The sequence below is a fragment of the Camelina sativa genome, chromosome 7, assembly GCF_000633955.1.
Source record: "Camelina sativa cultivar DH55 chromosome 7, Cs, whole genome shotgun sequence".
Lineage (NCBI taxonomy): Eukaryota > Viridiplantae > Streptophyta > Magnoliopsida > Brassicales > Brassicaceae > Camelina > Camelina sativa.
This window is the reverse complement of record NC_025691.1, coordinates 9,875,841-9,893,860: the sequence shown is the minus strand read 5'-3', so window position 1 is coordinate 9,893,860 and position 18,020 is coordinate 9,875,841. Positions and strand designations below refer to the sequence as shown.

Genomic DNA, 18,020 nt, shown 5'->3' with positions numbered 1-18,020 from the left:
GTTGATACTGATAGTGGTTTGCTTAGATACATCAGATGAAAACTTTGGAGTACATGGCAAAGGATCATAGGGGAGCAAGGCTTCACAATCAGCACAAACAAGGGGAGCAAAGACCAAATTGAGCCATGAAGATATGTCAAACCGTAGCAGTACAGGTGGGTTCTCTCTCATATGGCGCCATTTGCCAAAGAGATTAAAAAATCCACAAAAAGCATGCAGTCGGTTTGACAATGTTAGATGTGAATGAAGCATGTTAGTCGGTTTGGGTTGTTGTTAACACCAAACTGGTGGGGTTGATGGGATGTTGTTGAGAACTAGAAACGCTAGTTAGCATAGGGATAAAAGGGATTTGGTTCTTCCAGTTAACAAACAAAGTCACAACTTGAGCAAGGACCAGGGATCTACCATACATTTTGTTACTACAAATAATTTTAGGTAAGTGGATTCTCAGATGCAGTCTTCGGACACCGAGTTCAACCATCGAACAAAAGAAATGATTACTAGATAACATAAGGATAGATAGAGTAGACCTGGAATTTCGGAGGTTGGACAAGACCAATTGGGATGCTAGCAATCCAAGTTCAAGTCCTGAGCTCATCCGCAGAGATCCAATAGACTTCGGGGATGGCCAGGGGAGTTGACATGGGTCTGCCAAGCTCATAGTGTGACAGATCTTAGAGATGGGAGTCCAAAAACGGAGACAATTCGCAACTCTGGAAGATTCCTCGCCAAACATCGACACAGATGCCGTTGAGGAAGAGGAGACTTCAATGGTGAAGCACAATCCAGATTGGGGAAAAGAGAAGCACAAAGACTTTGGTACCGTCGACGGTAAGGCTGAGCGAGGATAGATGAGGATGGGGTTCGCCGAACTCCAGATCCTTCTGTAGGAGCACAAGATCAGGCCTTCGTCTAGCTCTAGGGTAGGTGTCGAGGTTTTGTCGGGGAACAAAAGAAGAAATAAAAAGAGGAAAAAAGCTTGAGGAATGAAACTAAAGCAATAAAGAAAGTAGAAAAGGAGCGGAAAGATTGAGAAGCCGACGTCGGAGAAAGATGGTAATAGCGGCGCCTTGATTATAGTGTCGGAGAAGAAATTAGAGCAAACTTTTCTGTTTTATTATTATATGGAAAATTCAATCTTTAACCTGATTGCATAGTACCAAAAAAAAAGAAAAAGATTAAAAAAAAAAAAAAACTCACATCAAAACTGTTATTGAAATATCAGATTTCTATCACATTTTAAAAACTATTTTAGACAAAGAAAATATCTTATACATAATACATTGATCTACAATTGGGGATACTCATTCTCTACGGTTGGTTCTCCATCCGTGTACATTGTCAACATACATATATTTATATAACTATTTCTTTCAGAGCAATCTTCAAATACAAAAGACTTTTCAAATACGAGGCAACTCGTGAGAGGTCACTTAAAACATTCTTGTGGACCATTACTTTTAAAATAATTAAATAATCTTAATTATTTTAATTATTTAGGCTTCATTATCTTGCATGAACCTAACAGTTTTTTGGTGTTTCAGTTATGCGTTAAGTGAAGATTCACCACCACAAGTTTTGATTTTTTAGGCAAAGAACCTCAGTTTCTGAGACGTTACAGAAGGGACCTGTCTCCCTATGCCATTTGTTGTAAGATTCAGTAAATGCCATTAATGGTTTATTAAAGTTTTCTTTTAAATCTTAATCTTTCTAGAACTTATTAATAAGAAATACTTGTAATAAAACCATGTGATTATGTGAGTATACCTAATACGTAACTGTTAGACAAAGAAGTCAAGGTTTCACATAATAAGTCTTTTGTTAATCATTATAAAAATAATTCAGCCTTTTGACCAATAAAAAAAACAAAATCAGCCGTTTGTTTTTCGATTTTCAATGATTTATTTATTTTATTTTTTCAATGATTTATTGGTCATCTCGTTGAAATTGTTATACGGAACAATCGAAACAAGTTGTCTCTTCAAACGTGTTAGAGCTAGGTGAAAAATGAGAAAACTATAAATTGTTCTAACTATTGGTTTCCAAATTCGCTTACTCACAATGGGCATCTTAATTAAAGTTTTAGTACAGTGTCTCTCATTATATAAGTTTTTTGTTTTGTTTTGTTTGGAAGATATATAGATAAAGTATTTGTTTTAATTTTTTCTTTTTGTCTTTTTTTGCGTAATGAAACTACACTAGTTAAAACCGAACTAGTATTGATTTCTAATTAATTAATAGAGATGAAATTTCAACTTGTTTGCTCTTCTTCTTTTCAATATAATGTACAAGTACTTAATCAACATTTGTTTCTAAAGAAGCAACATGAACGAAGAAGTAACGGTCTAACATTTTTACTGTCAAAAGTGCATTTGCATTGACAATATTATGTGGCTGCATGAGAAACCTTTATTATAAATAATTAAGATAAAGTAATCTTGTACGAAAAATAGCCATCACATATTACACGTTTACTCTACATCAGCTTATTTTTGTTTCGGTCAACACACTTTTACTCGTCAAATTCAAAAGTTCTGTTTTTTTCTTAAATTTTATATCTTAGAACATATAAGACCAAAATTTGAAGATCAAATAAATCAGAATTAATACTCGTTTTTTTTTCTTTTTTTTTGTGACAAAATTAATACTCGTTTCTATACTATTATTTCCATCATAAGTAATAGTTTATAAAACAAGAAAATAACTCCTTTCTCAAGTTTTTTCTAAAAAATTAAACTTATCTAATCAATAAAAATATTTTATTATTTTTTTCATCGTACATAGATAAGATATGGACATTAATAAATTTGAATATCGCTTATAACTTGTTGGAAAATAGTATAAATCATTTGTCGCAAATATTAAATATATTTCAATCATTATTTTTGAAATTGATTAATATTTTTCAATACATGATGTTTTCTGGTCACCGTACAATAAACATGTTTTGAAAGATGTGGTTAATAAAAGTCATATGTGAAACAACTTTGTTTATTTGTTGGTTAGAGTTTTCTTTTATATAGTTTTTTTGTTGGTCGACATATATATATGAGTTGTTTTGTTTAATACATTACTCTTAGATTACTTGTTCTATTCACTAATATATCAAAGATCTATTAGCTCTCAAGGTACACCTTTCAAAATTTTGAATTTTTTTTTATAAATGTATGTAGAACTTTTCTACCAAGTAGACATACACAAAACTAAATTCTAACTCTACGAGGAAGGATTATAAAGAGAAAGAGAGTTCTGGAATGATTTCTATTATTCTATTAAATTGTGAATCCATCCAAATTTTGTTCGGATTATCTCGATTTTCAATTTTATCTAGCTAATACGTTATATATATTTTTCAGAATTTTATCTCCAGTAAATATTTGAATTATTCTTAGAAAACCATGACATTTTATATATATAGATATATATGGAAAAAATTGGAGACCATCTTAGAGCAACTCCATTGGTTATATAGCTACTTGGATGTTAAAAGAATTATATAATAATACTTTTAAGTTAATTTAATTATTTTTAGTTTACCCAACCAATCAAATGATGACAACCTAGACTTTGTGTCTTAGTTATCGGCAGAAAAACTTTTTTTTTTCATCTTTTTCGTATCTTTTAATACTTTTTTATTCTTTTGATCCTCTATCAAATATGTTTGATGGAAGTGCTCTAATAGGACATATTCTTGCATACCTGCTGCAACATTTCTCTTTTGATTTATATGTCTCAAACTCTCAATAATGAGCGTGGCAACTTCAACATTCAAAAAGTAAATTTCATAATAAAGAGTAAAATGTTAAATTATATTAACATCAAATTAAAAGTGTTAATTGGTCTCTATAGAATTATAGATACATCTATGTTGGTTGTTCACTTTTATTTGTTACATATTCAACATCCATAACTCTTGATTCGTAGTACCAATTTTGATGATCCTAAAAAAACAAAAAAAACAAAATTTGATGATTTTCAACTCGTTGGTTAGCGAATCCATATAGCTTTCACATATCCATATATCTTTCACATATATATACATATATATATATATATTTTTCTTAATAAGCATAAGAAAAATATATAAAAATATGAAATTTTGTTTTATTTTGGTTCCATCGATCAGAAATTTGGAAACCCAAATGTTCGTGGCATCTAGTGCCTATAATATAAACATCTCATTTTCCTCCAAAAACATTGAAGAACAATGGTACAAATGCTAAAATCCGCTTTTATCAATATTATCAAATACAAAACCATGAATTATTTTCTTACTTTGATTCTGGTATAACTTGTTTATTAAGATATATTTTAGAATTTAATACTTTTTAAAAAAATAGAATGTATTTTATGAATTTAGGGANACATTGAAGAACAATGGTTCAAATGCTAAAATCCGCTTTTATCAATATTATCAAATACAAAACCATGAATTATTTTCTTACTTTGATTCTGGTATAACTTGTTTATTAAGATATATTTTAGAATTTAATACTTTTTAAAAAAATAGAATGTATTTTATGAATTTAGGGAGCAAATAATTTTATTGAGAACATTATATATTAGTTTACAAGTTCTTAGAAGTGTATCTTTTGAAGTTCTTCCAAAGGAAATCATAATATTTGATTTTTTTTAGATTATATAATTAAAAAAAATTATACAGTAAAACCTCTATAAATTAATACTCTATAAATTAACAAACACTATAAATTAATAAATTTTTTTGGTCCCAAGTTGGGCCAGTGTAAAAAATAATAAAATTTAATAAAATAATAAGATAATAATTTTTTTTGCAATCTCCATGTAAAATATGGTTTCAATAATATCGTAAATTAATAATTATTTAAATTTACATATATATATATGTTGATATATGTATGATTTAAAATTTTGAATTTTCTCCTAAAGCTCATATCTATAAAAAAATTATTATGTTGTATTTTCAAATTATAATAATAGAAAATACTCTATAAATGTCATAAAAATAGTTAAGTCTTTTTTAAAGTTTTCAATTTCTGCATATGCATAATTTTTGTTTTGATAGTTTTATAGAATATTTTTAATTTATTGTCAATAATTTTTTCTAAATATTACAAATTTAATTCTAAATTGAAAACATCCAAAAGTTTAATTTTTTTTAACGGCTATCCAAAAGTTTAATTTTATTTTGCTAAAATTATTTCAATTCATAGTTTATACTATAAAATAATAATTATTAATACATTAATATCATTATAAATTAATAAAATTAATATCATGATCTCAACATAATTAATTTATAGAGATAATTTCTTCTTATTATTATTGAACTTATAGTATATATAAAAAAGACCTTTTCTGTAATTCACTTAAATTAACATTTTCAGAGAAAAAGAACAATTATTACAGAATCTGAATATTAAAATCGTCCCCCCCCCATAGGTGGTCTCAAAGTCTAGCCAAAAGCAATTTACATATCCCAAGCCGAAAACCGTATTAAATAAAAACATTTTAAAAAACAATTTAGAAAAAAAGTTAAAACTCGAACACGTATTTTACGTATACGTCTCGTTGGCATATATGCTAAACTCCATTACATACATATACAAGTAAGTCTATATATATGATATTATGTAAACACAAATCTGTTGACTATACTTAGACTTCTTCATTTACTCTCTAATCTCTCTCTCACACTTAAAACATTTATTTTATCCTCTTCTCATCTCATCTCATCTCATCTCTCTCTCTCTCTTTCTTCTTCTTTGGCTCTCACTATGAAGAGTTTCAACACAGAACAACACAACCACTCCACGGCGGAGTCCGGCGTTGCCTACAACATCTCGGACCCGACAAAGAACGTCGATGAAGATGGTAGAGAGAAGCGTACAGGGACATGGCTTACGGCTAGTGCGCATATTATCACGGCGGTTATAGGCTCCGGAGTGTTGTCTTTGGCGTGGGCTATAGCTCAGCTTGGTTGGATCGCAGGGATTTCGATTTTGCTTATTTTCTCATTCATCACTTACTTCACTTCTACCATGCTTGCTGATTGCTACCGTGCGCCGGATCCCGTCACCGGGAAAAGGAACTACACTTACATGGAGGTTGTTCAAGCTTACCTCGGTATGGTTCTCTTCTTTTCTTTTTTTTACTCTTAACTTTTTTTTTTTTTACTTTTAAAGTAAACTGAAAAAATGGAAAACAATCTCACTTTTTACACCAACTTCAGTTTTTGAAGTATAAATAAATATGAAATGTTTTGTCATATGTCAGAAAGCGAACACAAAAAAAGAAACTTGACTTTGTACACCAATTTATTACCATGACTTGAAAGATTCTATATATCTTTTGTTTTCTTGTAATTTGTTTTTTTTACACTTTTTTTTTGGGTCAAAAAAAGGTTTCTTTAGGAAATGTTCATTTTTGTGAAAAAGGTTTATTTCCTTAAGGTATGGATCTGTTTCATTAGATACTGTACTTTGTGTAGTACTCCCTCCGTTTCAAAATATAGGATGTTTTAAGCAAAACACGCAGATTAAGAAGTCTTTACTTTTAATAAGTTCAACCAATCAGAAACAATACTGCATAATATAAAATACTAAACTAATCTAAAAGTTGCATTGAAATTTGAAAGCATCTTATATTATGAAACAACAAACTTCTCCAAAACATCTTATATTTTGAAACGGAGGGAGTATATATTTAGTTTAGGATGACGTTTGTCGGAAGAATTATTGTGGTTAGAAAAGCAAAATTTAATAATTATTAAAGATTGATGTCGATCAAAAGCGACAGTACTGTTTTGCATCAATTTGAGTTGTTCATAAGATACTCATTAAAATTATATTAAAAAAAACTGAAATGAATCTTGAATTCATGATTCATGGTTATTTTTTTCACAAAGATTTCTGATGAAACAACTTTTTTCCCTGTGTTTATTTGGTGTTTTTTAATCATTAAAAAAAATATTGTTCTGTCTAGTTCAAATTGAAATTGAGTTTTGTGCCTCTGTAGTAAATGAATNTTTTACTGTTACTTTTTTTTTTTCCTTTCAAAGTAAATTGAAAAAAAATGGAAAACAATCTCACTTTTTACACCAACTTCAGTTTTTTAAGTATTAAAAAATATGAAATGTTTTTTCATATGTCAGAAAGCAGAACACAAAAAAAGAAACTTGACTTTGTACACCAATTTATTACCATGACTTGAAAGATTCTATATATCTTTTGTTTTCTTGTAATTTGTTTTTTTTTACACTTTTTTTGGGTCAGAAAAGGTTTCTTTAGGAAATGTTCATTTTTTTTGGAAAAGGTTTATTTTCTTAAGGTATGGATCTGTTTCATTAGATACTGTACTTTGTGTAGTATATATTTAGTTTGGGATGACGTTTGTCGGAAGAATTATTGTGGTTAGAAAAGCAAAATTTAATAATTATTAAAGATTGATGTCGATCAAAAGCGACAGTACTGTTTTGCATCAATTTGAGTTGTTCATAAGATACTCATTAAAATTACAAAAAGAAAAAAAACTGAAATGAATCTTGAATTCATGATTCTTGGTTATTTTTTTCACAAAGATTTCTGATGAAACAATTTGTTTTCCTGTTTTATTTGGTCTTTTTTTAATCATTCAAAAAATTGTTTTGTCTAGTTCAAATTGAAATTGAGTTTTGTGCCTCTGTAGTAAATGAATTTTGTGTTTTTTCTCAGTTACCTTTAAATCTCTGCAATTTTGGTTTTCAAGGAAAAAAAAACTTGTGGACTATAATTGCCACAAATTTCTCTATTTGCTTTTTTGACTGAATGCAAAACTTTGGTAACCGTCCATTTCAATTGCTAATTATACACTATGGTTGTTGGAAATAATTAATTAGTCTGAAACTTATTTTAGTCAATCAATAATATCTTTAGCTGGTTGTCAAATTGAATATTTATTAATTAAGTTTTTGGACTGTTTATAATGATCCAAAATTGTGAAAACCAAGGACAACAGAAAATTTAAAGAATATATTGACATATGAGGCAACCATTTTTGTAGTATTAGCATTATTGTTGGTGTTTGGATGTTGATGGAGGAAATCAATAGATTATACTATTATACATAGTTCCGTGGAGTGTTTTGTAATTACTTTATGAAACAGAAAATTAATTAATAGGTTAGAAAAACAGAAGTAATAATTAAATAGATAAATAGACTCGGAAGATAATATTTCTGCAATTATTGTAATATGACAGGTGGTAGGAAAGTGCAGCTCTGTGGAGTGGCACAGTATGGGAATCTGATTGGGATTACTGTTGGTTACACCATCACTGCTTCTATTAGTTTGGTGTAAGTCAACTACACAATGTGAATATGTTATTATTTTATAACCGTTACAAAAATTTAAATTTTCTTGTCATAAAAATATGTGACAAGATTTTGTAGAAGGCTAGAAGCTGTGAAAAAATATTGATGTTGGTTCATAATCCTGTTCAAACAGAGCGGTCGGGAAAGCGAACTGTTACCACGATAAAGGGAAACAGGCGGATTGTAGTGTATCGAATTATCCGTATATGGCTGTCTTTGGGATCATTCAGGTTATTCTTAGCCAGATCCCAAATTTTCACAAGCTCTCTTTCCTTTCCATTATGGCTGCGGTCATGTCCTTCACTTATGCAACTATTGGAATTGGTCTAGCCATTTCGTATGTCGCAGGTACATACAATTTTTATAACCTTACGTTAGTTGCAAAATTTCAATTGTTAACCATTAGTTATTATATTGTATTTTTCAAAGTATCTATATCAATAGTTGTAACTTGAAACACAACCTGCCCAAGATTTTTGTTGCACACCAATTTATCTACTATTCATAAACATAAGAACTGTTACAAAACTAATGGTAAATATGTAATTATATATGAAAAGTTGGGAGAGTGGGTAAGACAAGCATAACGGGCACAGCGGTTGGAGTTGATGTAACCGCAGCTCAGAAGATATGGAGATCGTTTCAAGCGGTTGGGGACATAGCGTTCGCATATGCTTACGCCACAGTTCTCATCGAGATTCAGGCAAGTTATCTCCATCAATTTCATTTGAGTCTTATTAGCTTTGGATATGAACCTCTTAATAGAATTGTGGTTAGAGATTATTGACAATGACAATCGATTCCCTGTGGACCACTTTTTTTTTTTTGCTTTACCCAAAAGAGTCAAAAAGTAAAGAATCTGTCTTTTAGCTTAAAGGTAAAACATGTGCTTATTAAGGACAAAGAGTCGCACTCAAAGATATTATCAATCTCTTCTCCACAACAAACAATGATTTGATATTCTTATCAACAGCGTTAGCTTATTGAGTTGACACTACAACTCATTATTTTTTGTCACATAATGATCGTAGCTTTCACCATTTAATGACTTGTAATGTACGGTATTTGGAACCACAGAGAACATACGTGGACTGGGTAGTGACAGTTTGATTAAGAATAGTTTTACAAATTAACAGTTGGATTATTGTATCACTAACCCGTGAAAGTTTTATGCTTTTTGCAGGATACACTAAGATCTAGCCCAGCTGAGAACAAAGCCATGAAAAGAGCAAGTCTTGTGGGAGTATCAACAACCACATTCTTCTACATCTTATGTGGATGCATGGGCTATGCTGCATTTGGAAGCGCTGCCCCTGGAGATTTCCTTACAGATTTCGGGTTTTATGAGCCCTATTGGCTAATTGACTTTGCAAACGCTTGCATCGCTGCTCACCTTATTGGTGCCTATCAGGTAACCAAAAACCAAAAAAAGACTAGAACAAGGTTTCATTGGCGCTTTCTCTCGGTTAGCTAATGAAAACGAACCATAACATTTTCAGGTGTTTGCGCAACCTATCTTCCAGTTTGTAGAGAAAAAATGCAACAGAAACTATCCAGACAACAAGTTCATCACTGCTGAATATTCAGTAAACGTACCTGTCCTTGGAAAATTCAACATCAGCCTCTTTAGATTGGTGTGGAGGACAGCTTATGTGGTTGTAACAACTGTGGTAGCTATGATATTCCCTTTCTTCAACGCGATCTTGGGTCTTATCGGAGCAGCTTCTTTCTGGCCTTTAACTGTTTATTTCCCTGTGGAGATGCACATTGCACAGACTAAGATTAAGAAGTACTCTGCTAGATGGATTGCGCTGAAAATGATGTGCTATGTTTGCTTGATTGTCTCACTACTAGCTGCCGCTGGATCCATCGCCGGACTGATAAGTAGTGTCAAGACATACAAGCCTTTCCGGACTGTCCATGCGTGAGTTTGAGAACCATGAGAGAGTCGTCAGGAGAGTAAAACATATATGTAGTAGTTTGGTCTTTCTTTTAATCTATCTGGTGTCTAAATCCAATGAGTATACATTATTGGTGATGAAACTACATGAATCTCTCTGTATCTACCGCTTTCAATCTAATACATATGAGCTGTCACAGTTCTTGCAAATTTACTTTAGTCATATCAACAATAATAGCATAATAATACACACATTTACTATACATTTGACTATTCTGAGACCAGATCGAATTACAACACAAGATATCTTAGCAATCGCATGGCTGAGAGACCAAAATGAGTATAATGTTTCCTACGGCATAGTAAAAGGGATTAATTTTGGTAGGCCCTAAATAGTTTGGTTTGTGGACTTTTTACTAACCTATATTGTGGCCTCAAGTCCTTACATTTTTTTTTGGTCAGACAATTTCTTTAAAGTTTTTAATATTTTGTTGACAATTTGAGAAGAGTTGATTACCTAGTGGCTGTCTCAAAAATGTCATTTCCAGCTTTACATTTGTGGGGATGGTGAATGTTAGATTTGTAACCACCATAATACTAGAATACAAAAGGACAAGGACAAACAATCGCTGACTTGTAACATATCAACCATTAGTTTTTACCAAAAAAAAAAAAAAAAAATCAACCATTAGTTTTTAATTTTTTTTTTTACCATATGCTTTGATCAACCATAAACATTTGAAAAGTGACTTAAATAATTTTTATAATATCGAATCTCGTAATCTCTAGCTATGTTTTCTACATATAATCCAAGTGAGGTTTTTCGCATTCTCTCTACATTTGGATTCCGTGTTTTGGTAGATACTTTTAAGAAAGAAAGAGAAGGAGACAAGTAGCGAAGGAGAGAAAGAGAAGATGAAAAAAGTCGTGTGAATGATGAGATTTTGGTCGGTTTTATACGGTTTTGTGAAAAAACCCTCAAATTCCTCTTTTTTTTTTGGCATATTTACAACCTATATTTTAAACATGCAGATTAATGAGTTAAATAAAATAATTGTATTTTATAAGGTCCTAAATAATCAAATAATTGTAAGACCCGTTGGTTATCAGTAAAACTAGGAAAAGACATAACTAATTGCATGTTGAGTAATAAGCAAGCAACTAGTGTGACAATTAACAATTTAACACCATGCTCTTATTTTGCTCATGAGCCATTGCTTTTGTAAAGAGTTAAAGTGTCATTTATATATAGGCGTTATGGTAAAATGATAAATTTCAGTAGATATCACTTTTACAAAAAAATATTTTTAGATTTTTATTCATATACGTGGATTGAGAACCTTTCAGTACAAAAGCAAAAATATATTGAATTGAAGATAAATTTGTATAAGGATATATCTAACAAATGATAAAAAGAAAATTAAATGCTCGCTTGAGCTCGCTCCTTGTAATTGATTTTTTTTTATAAATGCGAGGGCATAGTGATTTATTTATTATTATATATATATTTTATTTATTATTTTTTAATGCAAAATAAACAAATAAATAAATCACTATGCGCTCGTAGTTTAAAAAAAAAACAAACAAATGAATCTGAATGATTGTAAATATTATTTATTTATTTTGATTGTACTTTTTTCCTTTTACCACTAGACCAAGGGGACTTAGTTATGTAAGTATGTACTGATGTAGTCTAATGCCAGAATTAACTAGTATAAAGCACTAAAACATGGTCTAACATCTCCGCAGAACATCTCTATTTGTTTATTTAAATTTTTGACTATGAGTAACAAAGTAGTAAACTTCATTAAGTTTTCAGTGGCTTACTAGAGAAAGAAGCAAAAAATCAAAGGATGTCAATGGAGACTGGAGTTGAGTATAAGAAACTATTCACGTATTTGATAGCAAGAGTTTAAGACTACGTCCCTAGACTAACGAGAATCTGGATAATTGTATGACGTGCTACAACAGCCATCATGCATGGACGGCACCATTAGACAACAACCTTCCACCATCAAAAGGAAACTAGTCTAAAATAACAGTACCAAAATACATGAGGACGTCAAGGAACGCATTGTAGAAGTACATTACTCCTAGACCTATAAAAGATCAACACAACTATGATAGACTATGTGTATGATATTAATTTATTTTTCTTGAAAAATAGCTCACTTGTTAACCAATTCTCTCTTAATCTAGTGGCGTTTCCTAGGACCTTCCTAGCACCCTTAGTTCAAGTCCAAATTGGGAGGGATTGAGAAAAACTTAACGTAGAGTTTTAAGGAAAACTTGGGGTCCTCGGCTCATAATTCCTTGAAAGTTACCCTAACCCCAAAGAAAAAGAAATCATTTTGTAGATAAAGCTTTAAGAGGTTGACTCAATGCACTAATATATTAGCCATTTGAAAGTATGTTTCCTCGTACGTATGGTTAGAGTACAAAGCAATAGTTTGCTTCTAATCCAAGCTATCAAAGTTTAATCAATTAGAAGAAATTAGCAAGTTGGGGAACTAAGCCAATCTTTAAAGTTTTGTTCTTCCTCTCGATGATAACCTTTTACCTTCTTTTTCCCCTTTTGTCTCTGCCAAATTGTTAACAGATTTTACTTTAAGTCATCAACAAAACTGGCGGCCCTAATATTTTAGAGGTTTTAGGCAAAAATAAAAATACAAAAATGGATCCCTAGTTTATTTCATCAAAACAAATATAACACAAATCTTTCTTTTTTTGCTTATTAACAAGTTACAAAAAAAAAAAAAAAAAACCATGTACAGTATTATGTGCAGGAACATTGGATATCCAAAATATATGGAGTACCAGATAGAAATAGGGTTTTCTATTTGATACAAATGTACCAGAAAATGATCGCTTAAATAATATTTGTTGCGATTTTTTTTTTTTTTTTTTTTTTTNCATATTGCAAATCATAAAATCTGAAACTGATGCAATCTTCAATCGCGACCATATTAGGTTATAAGTCCGCTTAGTCCTTTCCTTTTTGTGGATTCGGTTGATGTTTGGTTTTTTAGATTTCCCCAAAGTTTCGAGAAGTATCCATAAAATCCATTGATTCTAGGACTCTAGCAGGTAAAATTCCTTCTCCGAACTTGAAGTTTTCCTTTAAAAGAATTAATCATCTAGATTCTAGCTAGTATACATTAGTTCAGCTAGTGGTGTTGGGTTTATTATGTGTATACTTAACAAACAAATATAGTTTACCTTTTTGTAATTAGGTAATACTTAACAAACAATGTTTCCCTTTTGTAGGTAGTTAGTTAAGTTTTCATGGGTTAATGATTTTCAAACCAAAAAAAAAAAACCGATTACTACCCATTTTTTTATTTTTCTTTTTTTCCAATGCATGTACGACTATGTAAGAATGACACAAATCTTTCTTTTTTTGCTTATTAGCAAGTTACAAAAAAACAACAAACGATGTACAGTATTAAAAAACATCTAAAATATTAAATCAGAGGTAAATAAATATATAGTTATAAACTGACTTTCCCCATATTGTCAAAAAAAAAAACTGACTTTCCCTAATAAACCCAAATAAAATAATATGTGCCGCATATAAATTGTTTTTTAATGTCTTTTTCATAGCACAACCTCCAAGGACTAATAAAACCAGAAATCTAAACGATTCATCCTTTGAGAAAAAAAAAACGATTCATCTGTTCTTAAGGTTTAAGAGGTTTTGGAAAAAAAAGGAATTAAAATTTCAAACAGAGTTTGGTTGGTTAGCTGGCCCCGCGGTTTATATCTTGGAGTTCACTTAAATCTTTCGTTTTATTTGAAAAAATCCACCAAGAATCACAGAACAAACTGATCTGTGTGTCTCTATATAATGAAGAGGTTCACAGTTTGCTGCATCTCAAACCGAACCCACAAGAACAGAAATCGAAATCCAGATAAGGTTTGTCTTCTCTCTTACATAAAAGATTAAATCTTTGTGTGTTTTATTGGAATTTCTCTGTTACCCATTTGCCAATTTCACTTAATTTGATCTGGGTTTTGGGTTTTGTTTCTGTAAGAAATTAAAAGAAAGCATGGAGATGATTTCAAGAAAAGACATTGAAGAGGTTAGGGTTTCGATATGTTCCTTTCTTCGTCATCAAGTCTTGTCTATCTTCATTTCTAAGTTATAACTTTTGAATCCTTAGTCCTTCCTTTCTCTGTTTTAATCATTTTCTTGACCAGCCTGAAAAACAGAACAACAACAATGTAACATCTTCTATTATTGGTTCTGATCCCACCAATGTAATTGTGAATCATGACTTCTCTTCCGGGATGCATTCGTGGCATCCGAATTGCTGCGAGGCCTTTGTTATCACCGCCGGGTCTAATGTCTCTCACGGTGTTTTAGACATGTCAAAGTGTGGTAGCTATGTAGTTGTCAAGAACAGGAAAGAAACTTGGCAAGGCTTGGAACAAGACATTACAAGTAGAGTGAAACCTTGTTGTCTTTATAAAGTTTCAGCAACTGTTGCTGCATCCGGACCTGTTCAAGGGTTGGTTGAAGTTATGGCCACCTTGAAGCTCGAAACTGGACAAGCTCCAACAAACTATCAGCTCATCGCAAAGTAAGGGTCTTTCCCCACATATTTGTAATGTTGACAATGAACAAAATTTTGATTTTTGAATTTTGCAGAACTTGTGTCTTCAAGGAGAAGTGGGTGAGACTAGAAGGCATGTTCTCGTTACCTAGCTTACCAGAAAAAGTTGTATTCTATTTGGAAGGCCCGTCAACGGGGATCGATCTTCTCGTACAGTCTGTTACCATTCACGGCGAAAGCGAGCCTAAGGTATGTAACTAATCATGCTTCAATTGTTCGTTTTGAAGTTTGCACTTACATCTATCTTTTGGTTTACATGTTACTTTTGGTATTTTAAACAAGTTGAAATTTCATTTGTCTTCCTTGTTGGATTTGTTTTACACTTTAAAGCTGGAGTGTGTTACTAGTGCTGAAGATGAGACTATTGTAGTGAACCCAAACTTTGAAGATGGACTAAACAACTGGTCTGGGAGAAGCTGCAAGATTGTGTTACATGACTCAATTGCTGATGGAAAGATAGTACCAGAATTCGGGAAAGTTTTCGCTTCGGCTACAGAACGCACGCAGTACTGGCATGGTATTCAGCAAGAGATCACCGGGAAAGTTCAAAGAAAACGCCTCTACGAGGCAACCGCAATAGTACGCATATACGGAAAAAATGTGACTACTGCTACAGTACAAGCAACTCTATGGGTCCAAAATCCTAATCAACGCGATCAATACATTGGCATTGCAAAGTTAGTTTCTTTGTTTTGTTTAATATCACTTTCCTGAACTCATATCAAGAATCATTGTAAAATGCTCCTCTTGTTCTTTTTAAAGTGCGCAGGCAACAGACAAAGAGTGGTTACATTTGAAAGGGAAGTTCCTCCTCAACGGTTCTGCATCACGAGTAGTCATTTACATCGAAGGTCCACCTCCAGGAACTGATATTCTCCTCAATAGCTTAACTGTGAAACACTCCGAGAAACTCCCTCCTTCACCGCCCCCTTCTATTGAGGTTAGTCCAAAGATCCAGTTCATATTTTCACCGCAGTAAATATTACAGGTGAACAAAATATTTAAACACATTTAGCAAAAAATGTTTTTACTGAAGATTGTTGTATTTCTTGTAGAATCCTGCATATGGGGAAAACATAGTCACAAATAGCCATTTAAGTGATAATACAACCAATGGATGGTTTCCATTAGGGAACTGCACACTAAGTGTTGCGGAAGGATCACCTCGAATCCTTCCTCCGATGGCAAGAGACTCCCTTGGATCACACGTGCCTCTAAGTGGCCGCTATATACTTGTGACTAACCGAACACAGACATGGATGGTCCAGCTCAAGTGATTTGTAGACAAAAATTATGTAAGAATATAAGAAAGATCTTTATACAAGGGGATAAACTTATTTTATTGAAACACTCAAAAGGATTACAAGAACTCTTAAGACTCTTACTCAAACTCACTCACTTAAGCTTGTATGAAACTCTTCACCAAGCTTTGGTTTTTATAGTACAAATTTTAGGGAATATTACATAGAATATTCCTTAAGCTTTATTTTACAACCCTCCATTTATTCAACTATCTCACAACCATATATTTCACTATCATATATTCCTCACTTATTACTTATTCCCCCTGTCTCCAAAAGAGAGGTGACGTCTATCTTATCCGTTGTCGTCTTCTTCACTGTCTGAAGCGACTTCTGTGACGTAGATCTTTTGGCCTGGAATGTATCGTTTTATCTTGTACTTTTTCCCTTCAACTCTGTAGACTGGATGATCTGGATTTGATTGTGGCCACGCGTATTGATCATGGAAGCCTGCAAGCACTTGTCGTATTTCTTCAGCGAATCCTAGCGGGTAGACGTGTCTGTTGTGCCAGTGAGCTGTGTGAGGACAAAGAAGATTAGGGTCAACTTCAGATTCATTAAATCCATTCAATAATGCAATTTGCTTTGCACGTTGATGGAAATTCCCCGAGGCAAAAGCATCATTATTGTAGCTTGTCTCAACGTTCGCATCATATTTCTTTAGGATAATGATTTCTCCGTCTTGTTCTTCTTGGATTGTAGTAATCCTGAACGTGACAAGTATATCCAACTCAGGCTGTGCACGAACATGTTCTTGCCACCAGGTAACATCGTGGAATAATGTGAGCCATTTGTATAATAATTTGTAATGCGCCTTCCGTCTGGTCAATATGCATTTCGCCAAGTACTGGAGCAGTTGACTTTTATGGATGAGGACCGCAATAGTGTAAAGATCTGCCATGTACCAGAGTAGGAGGTATGCTTCTATAGGAAACCGGCTATAATGAGCAGGGTTCATATGAATGGTGGTAAGGAAGGGATAGGCCGGGTGGTAAGGGAGGCCAAGAAGTGGACCCTGATCAAGACCATATCGGTGTATATAGAGCTTTAGAAAACCATGCAGTGTCTCAATCCCTCTGTAGATCAATACATTGTCGAGTAACGATTCCCTTATTCCATGCGGCATATCGGCAATCATTTTCCGCAGATTATCTTCTGTTGGATTGTCTGGACTGAGGGTGTATATCATGGGTACTATTGACGAGATTTGACGCTGAGTTCTTGAAAGAAAATCTGGGAGGAAGTTGTCTTTTCCTTTGATGTGTTTAACATCGAATTTCCACTGGGAAAACCAACTTGCCCACCTGAGTAACTGAGCTTGTGGTAACATCTTCTGCTTGAACTGAATCATTTTTGGAAAGGAGGACATGTCCATTTCGATGAGGAAATGTTGGCCCACCAAATGAAACTCAAATTTTTCTATTCCTCTTTTGACAGCGAGTATCTCCTTGTAAGTAGAATGATAGTGTTTTTCACTATCTTTGAAGACTCCACTTTTGTAGCCACAAATATGTCTTTCCCCTTTTTCGTTTTCTTCTAAGAGTACTGCTCCCCAATAGCAATCACTTGCGTCCGTCTGCAGAATTCTTCTTCCCTTTGATGGGATTTTTAGAGCTGGTAAGGTTAAGGAAATTTTCTTCAATTCTTTCACTGCTTCTGTGCATTTCTGGCTCCAAGGAGGGGCATCTTTCTTGAGTTGAGCAGAGAGAATCGATCTATGTTTTGCAAGACCATGAATGAAATCCGCCATATAGTTAACAATCCCCAAAAACTGTTGGACTTGCTTGAAAGATAATCTTTCATCTGGAAACTCATTGAGCTGGGTGGCAATGTGAGGTTGGAGGTAGTATTCTCCCTTGGATATGTGCATTCCCA

General features: G+C 32.6%; 2 protein-coding genes across 3 annotated transcripts; both read left to right on the top strand.

Annotated features, from left to right (window-relative positions):
* On the top strand, positions 5,631–10,442 carry LOC104700842 (amino acid permease 1). The gene is made up of 6 exons (XM_010416435.2): positions 5,631–6,105; positions 8,217–8,310; positions 8,462–8,676; positions 8,889–9,031; positions 9,512–9,739; positions 9,828–10,442. Exons 1-6 carry the CDS (start codon positions 5,757–5,759, stop codon positions 10,254–10,256), a joined length of 1,458 nt encoding a protein of 485 aa, XP_010414737.1. The 5' UTR covers positions 5,631–5,756; the 3' UTR covers positions 10,257–10,442.
* Positions 13,847–16,304, top strand: LOC104700841. 2 transcript variants are annotated; one of them, XM_010416434.2, is made up of 7 exons: positions 13,847–14,144; positions 14,273–14,310; positions 14,429–14,811; positions 14,880–15,033; positions 15,175–15,521; positions 15,607–15,784; positions 15,900–16,304. In XM_010416434.2, exons 2-7 carry the CDS (start codon positions 14,278–14,280, stop codon positions 16,119–16,121), a joined length of 1,317 nt encoding a protein of 438 aa, XP_010414736.1. In that variant the 5' UTR covers positions 13,847–14,144; positions 14,273–14,277; the 3' UTR covers positions 16,122–16,304. The 2 variants fall into 2 exon arrangements, with proteins under 2 accessions (XP_010414736.1, XP_010414735.1); XM_010416433.2 differs by having other exon boundaries at positions 13,848–14,144; positions 14,263–14,310.

Bases quoted from the DNA above. Each gene is read 5' to 3' on its own strand.
- LOC104700842 (XM_010416435.2), top strand. From the start codon at position 5,757: ATGAAGAGTTTCAACACAGAACAACACAACCACTCCACGGCGGAGTCC. The intron at 8,311-8,461 runs GTAAGTCAACTA...CTGTTCAAACAG, and splicing joins ACTGCTTCTATTAGTTTGGT to AGCGGTCGGGAAAGCGAACT. The intron at 9,032-9,511 runs GCAAGTTATCTC...TGCTTTTTGCAG, and splicing joins CAGTTCTCATCGAGATTCAG to GATACACTAAGATCTAGCCC.
- LOC104700841 (XM_010416433.2), top strand. From the start codon at position 14,076: ATGAAGAGGTTCACAGTTTGCTGCATCTCAAACCGAACCCACAAGAAC. The intron at 14,311-14,428 runs GTTAGGGTTTCG...TTTCTTGACCAG, and splicing joins CAAGAAAAGACATTGAAGAG to CCTGAAAAACAGAACAACAA. The intron at 15,034-15,174 runs GTATGTAACTAA...TACACTTTAAAG, and splicing joins ACGGCGAAAGCGAGCCTAAG to CTGGAGTGTGTTACTAGTGC.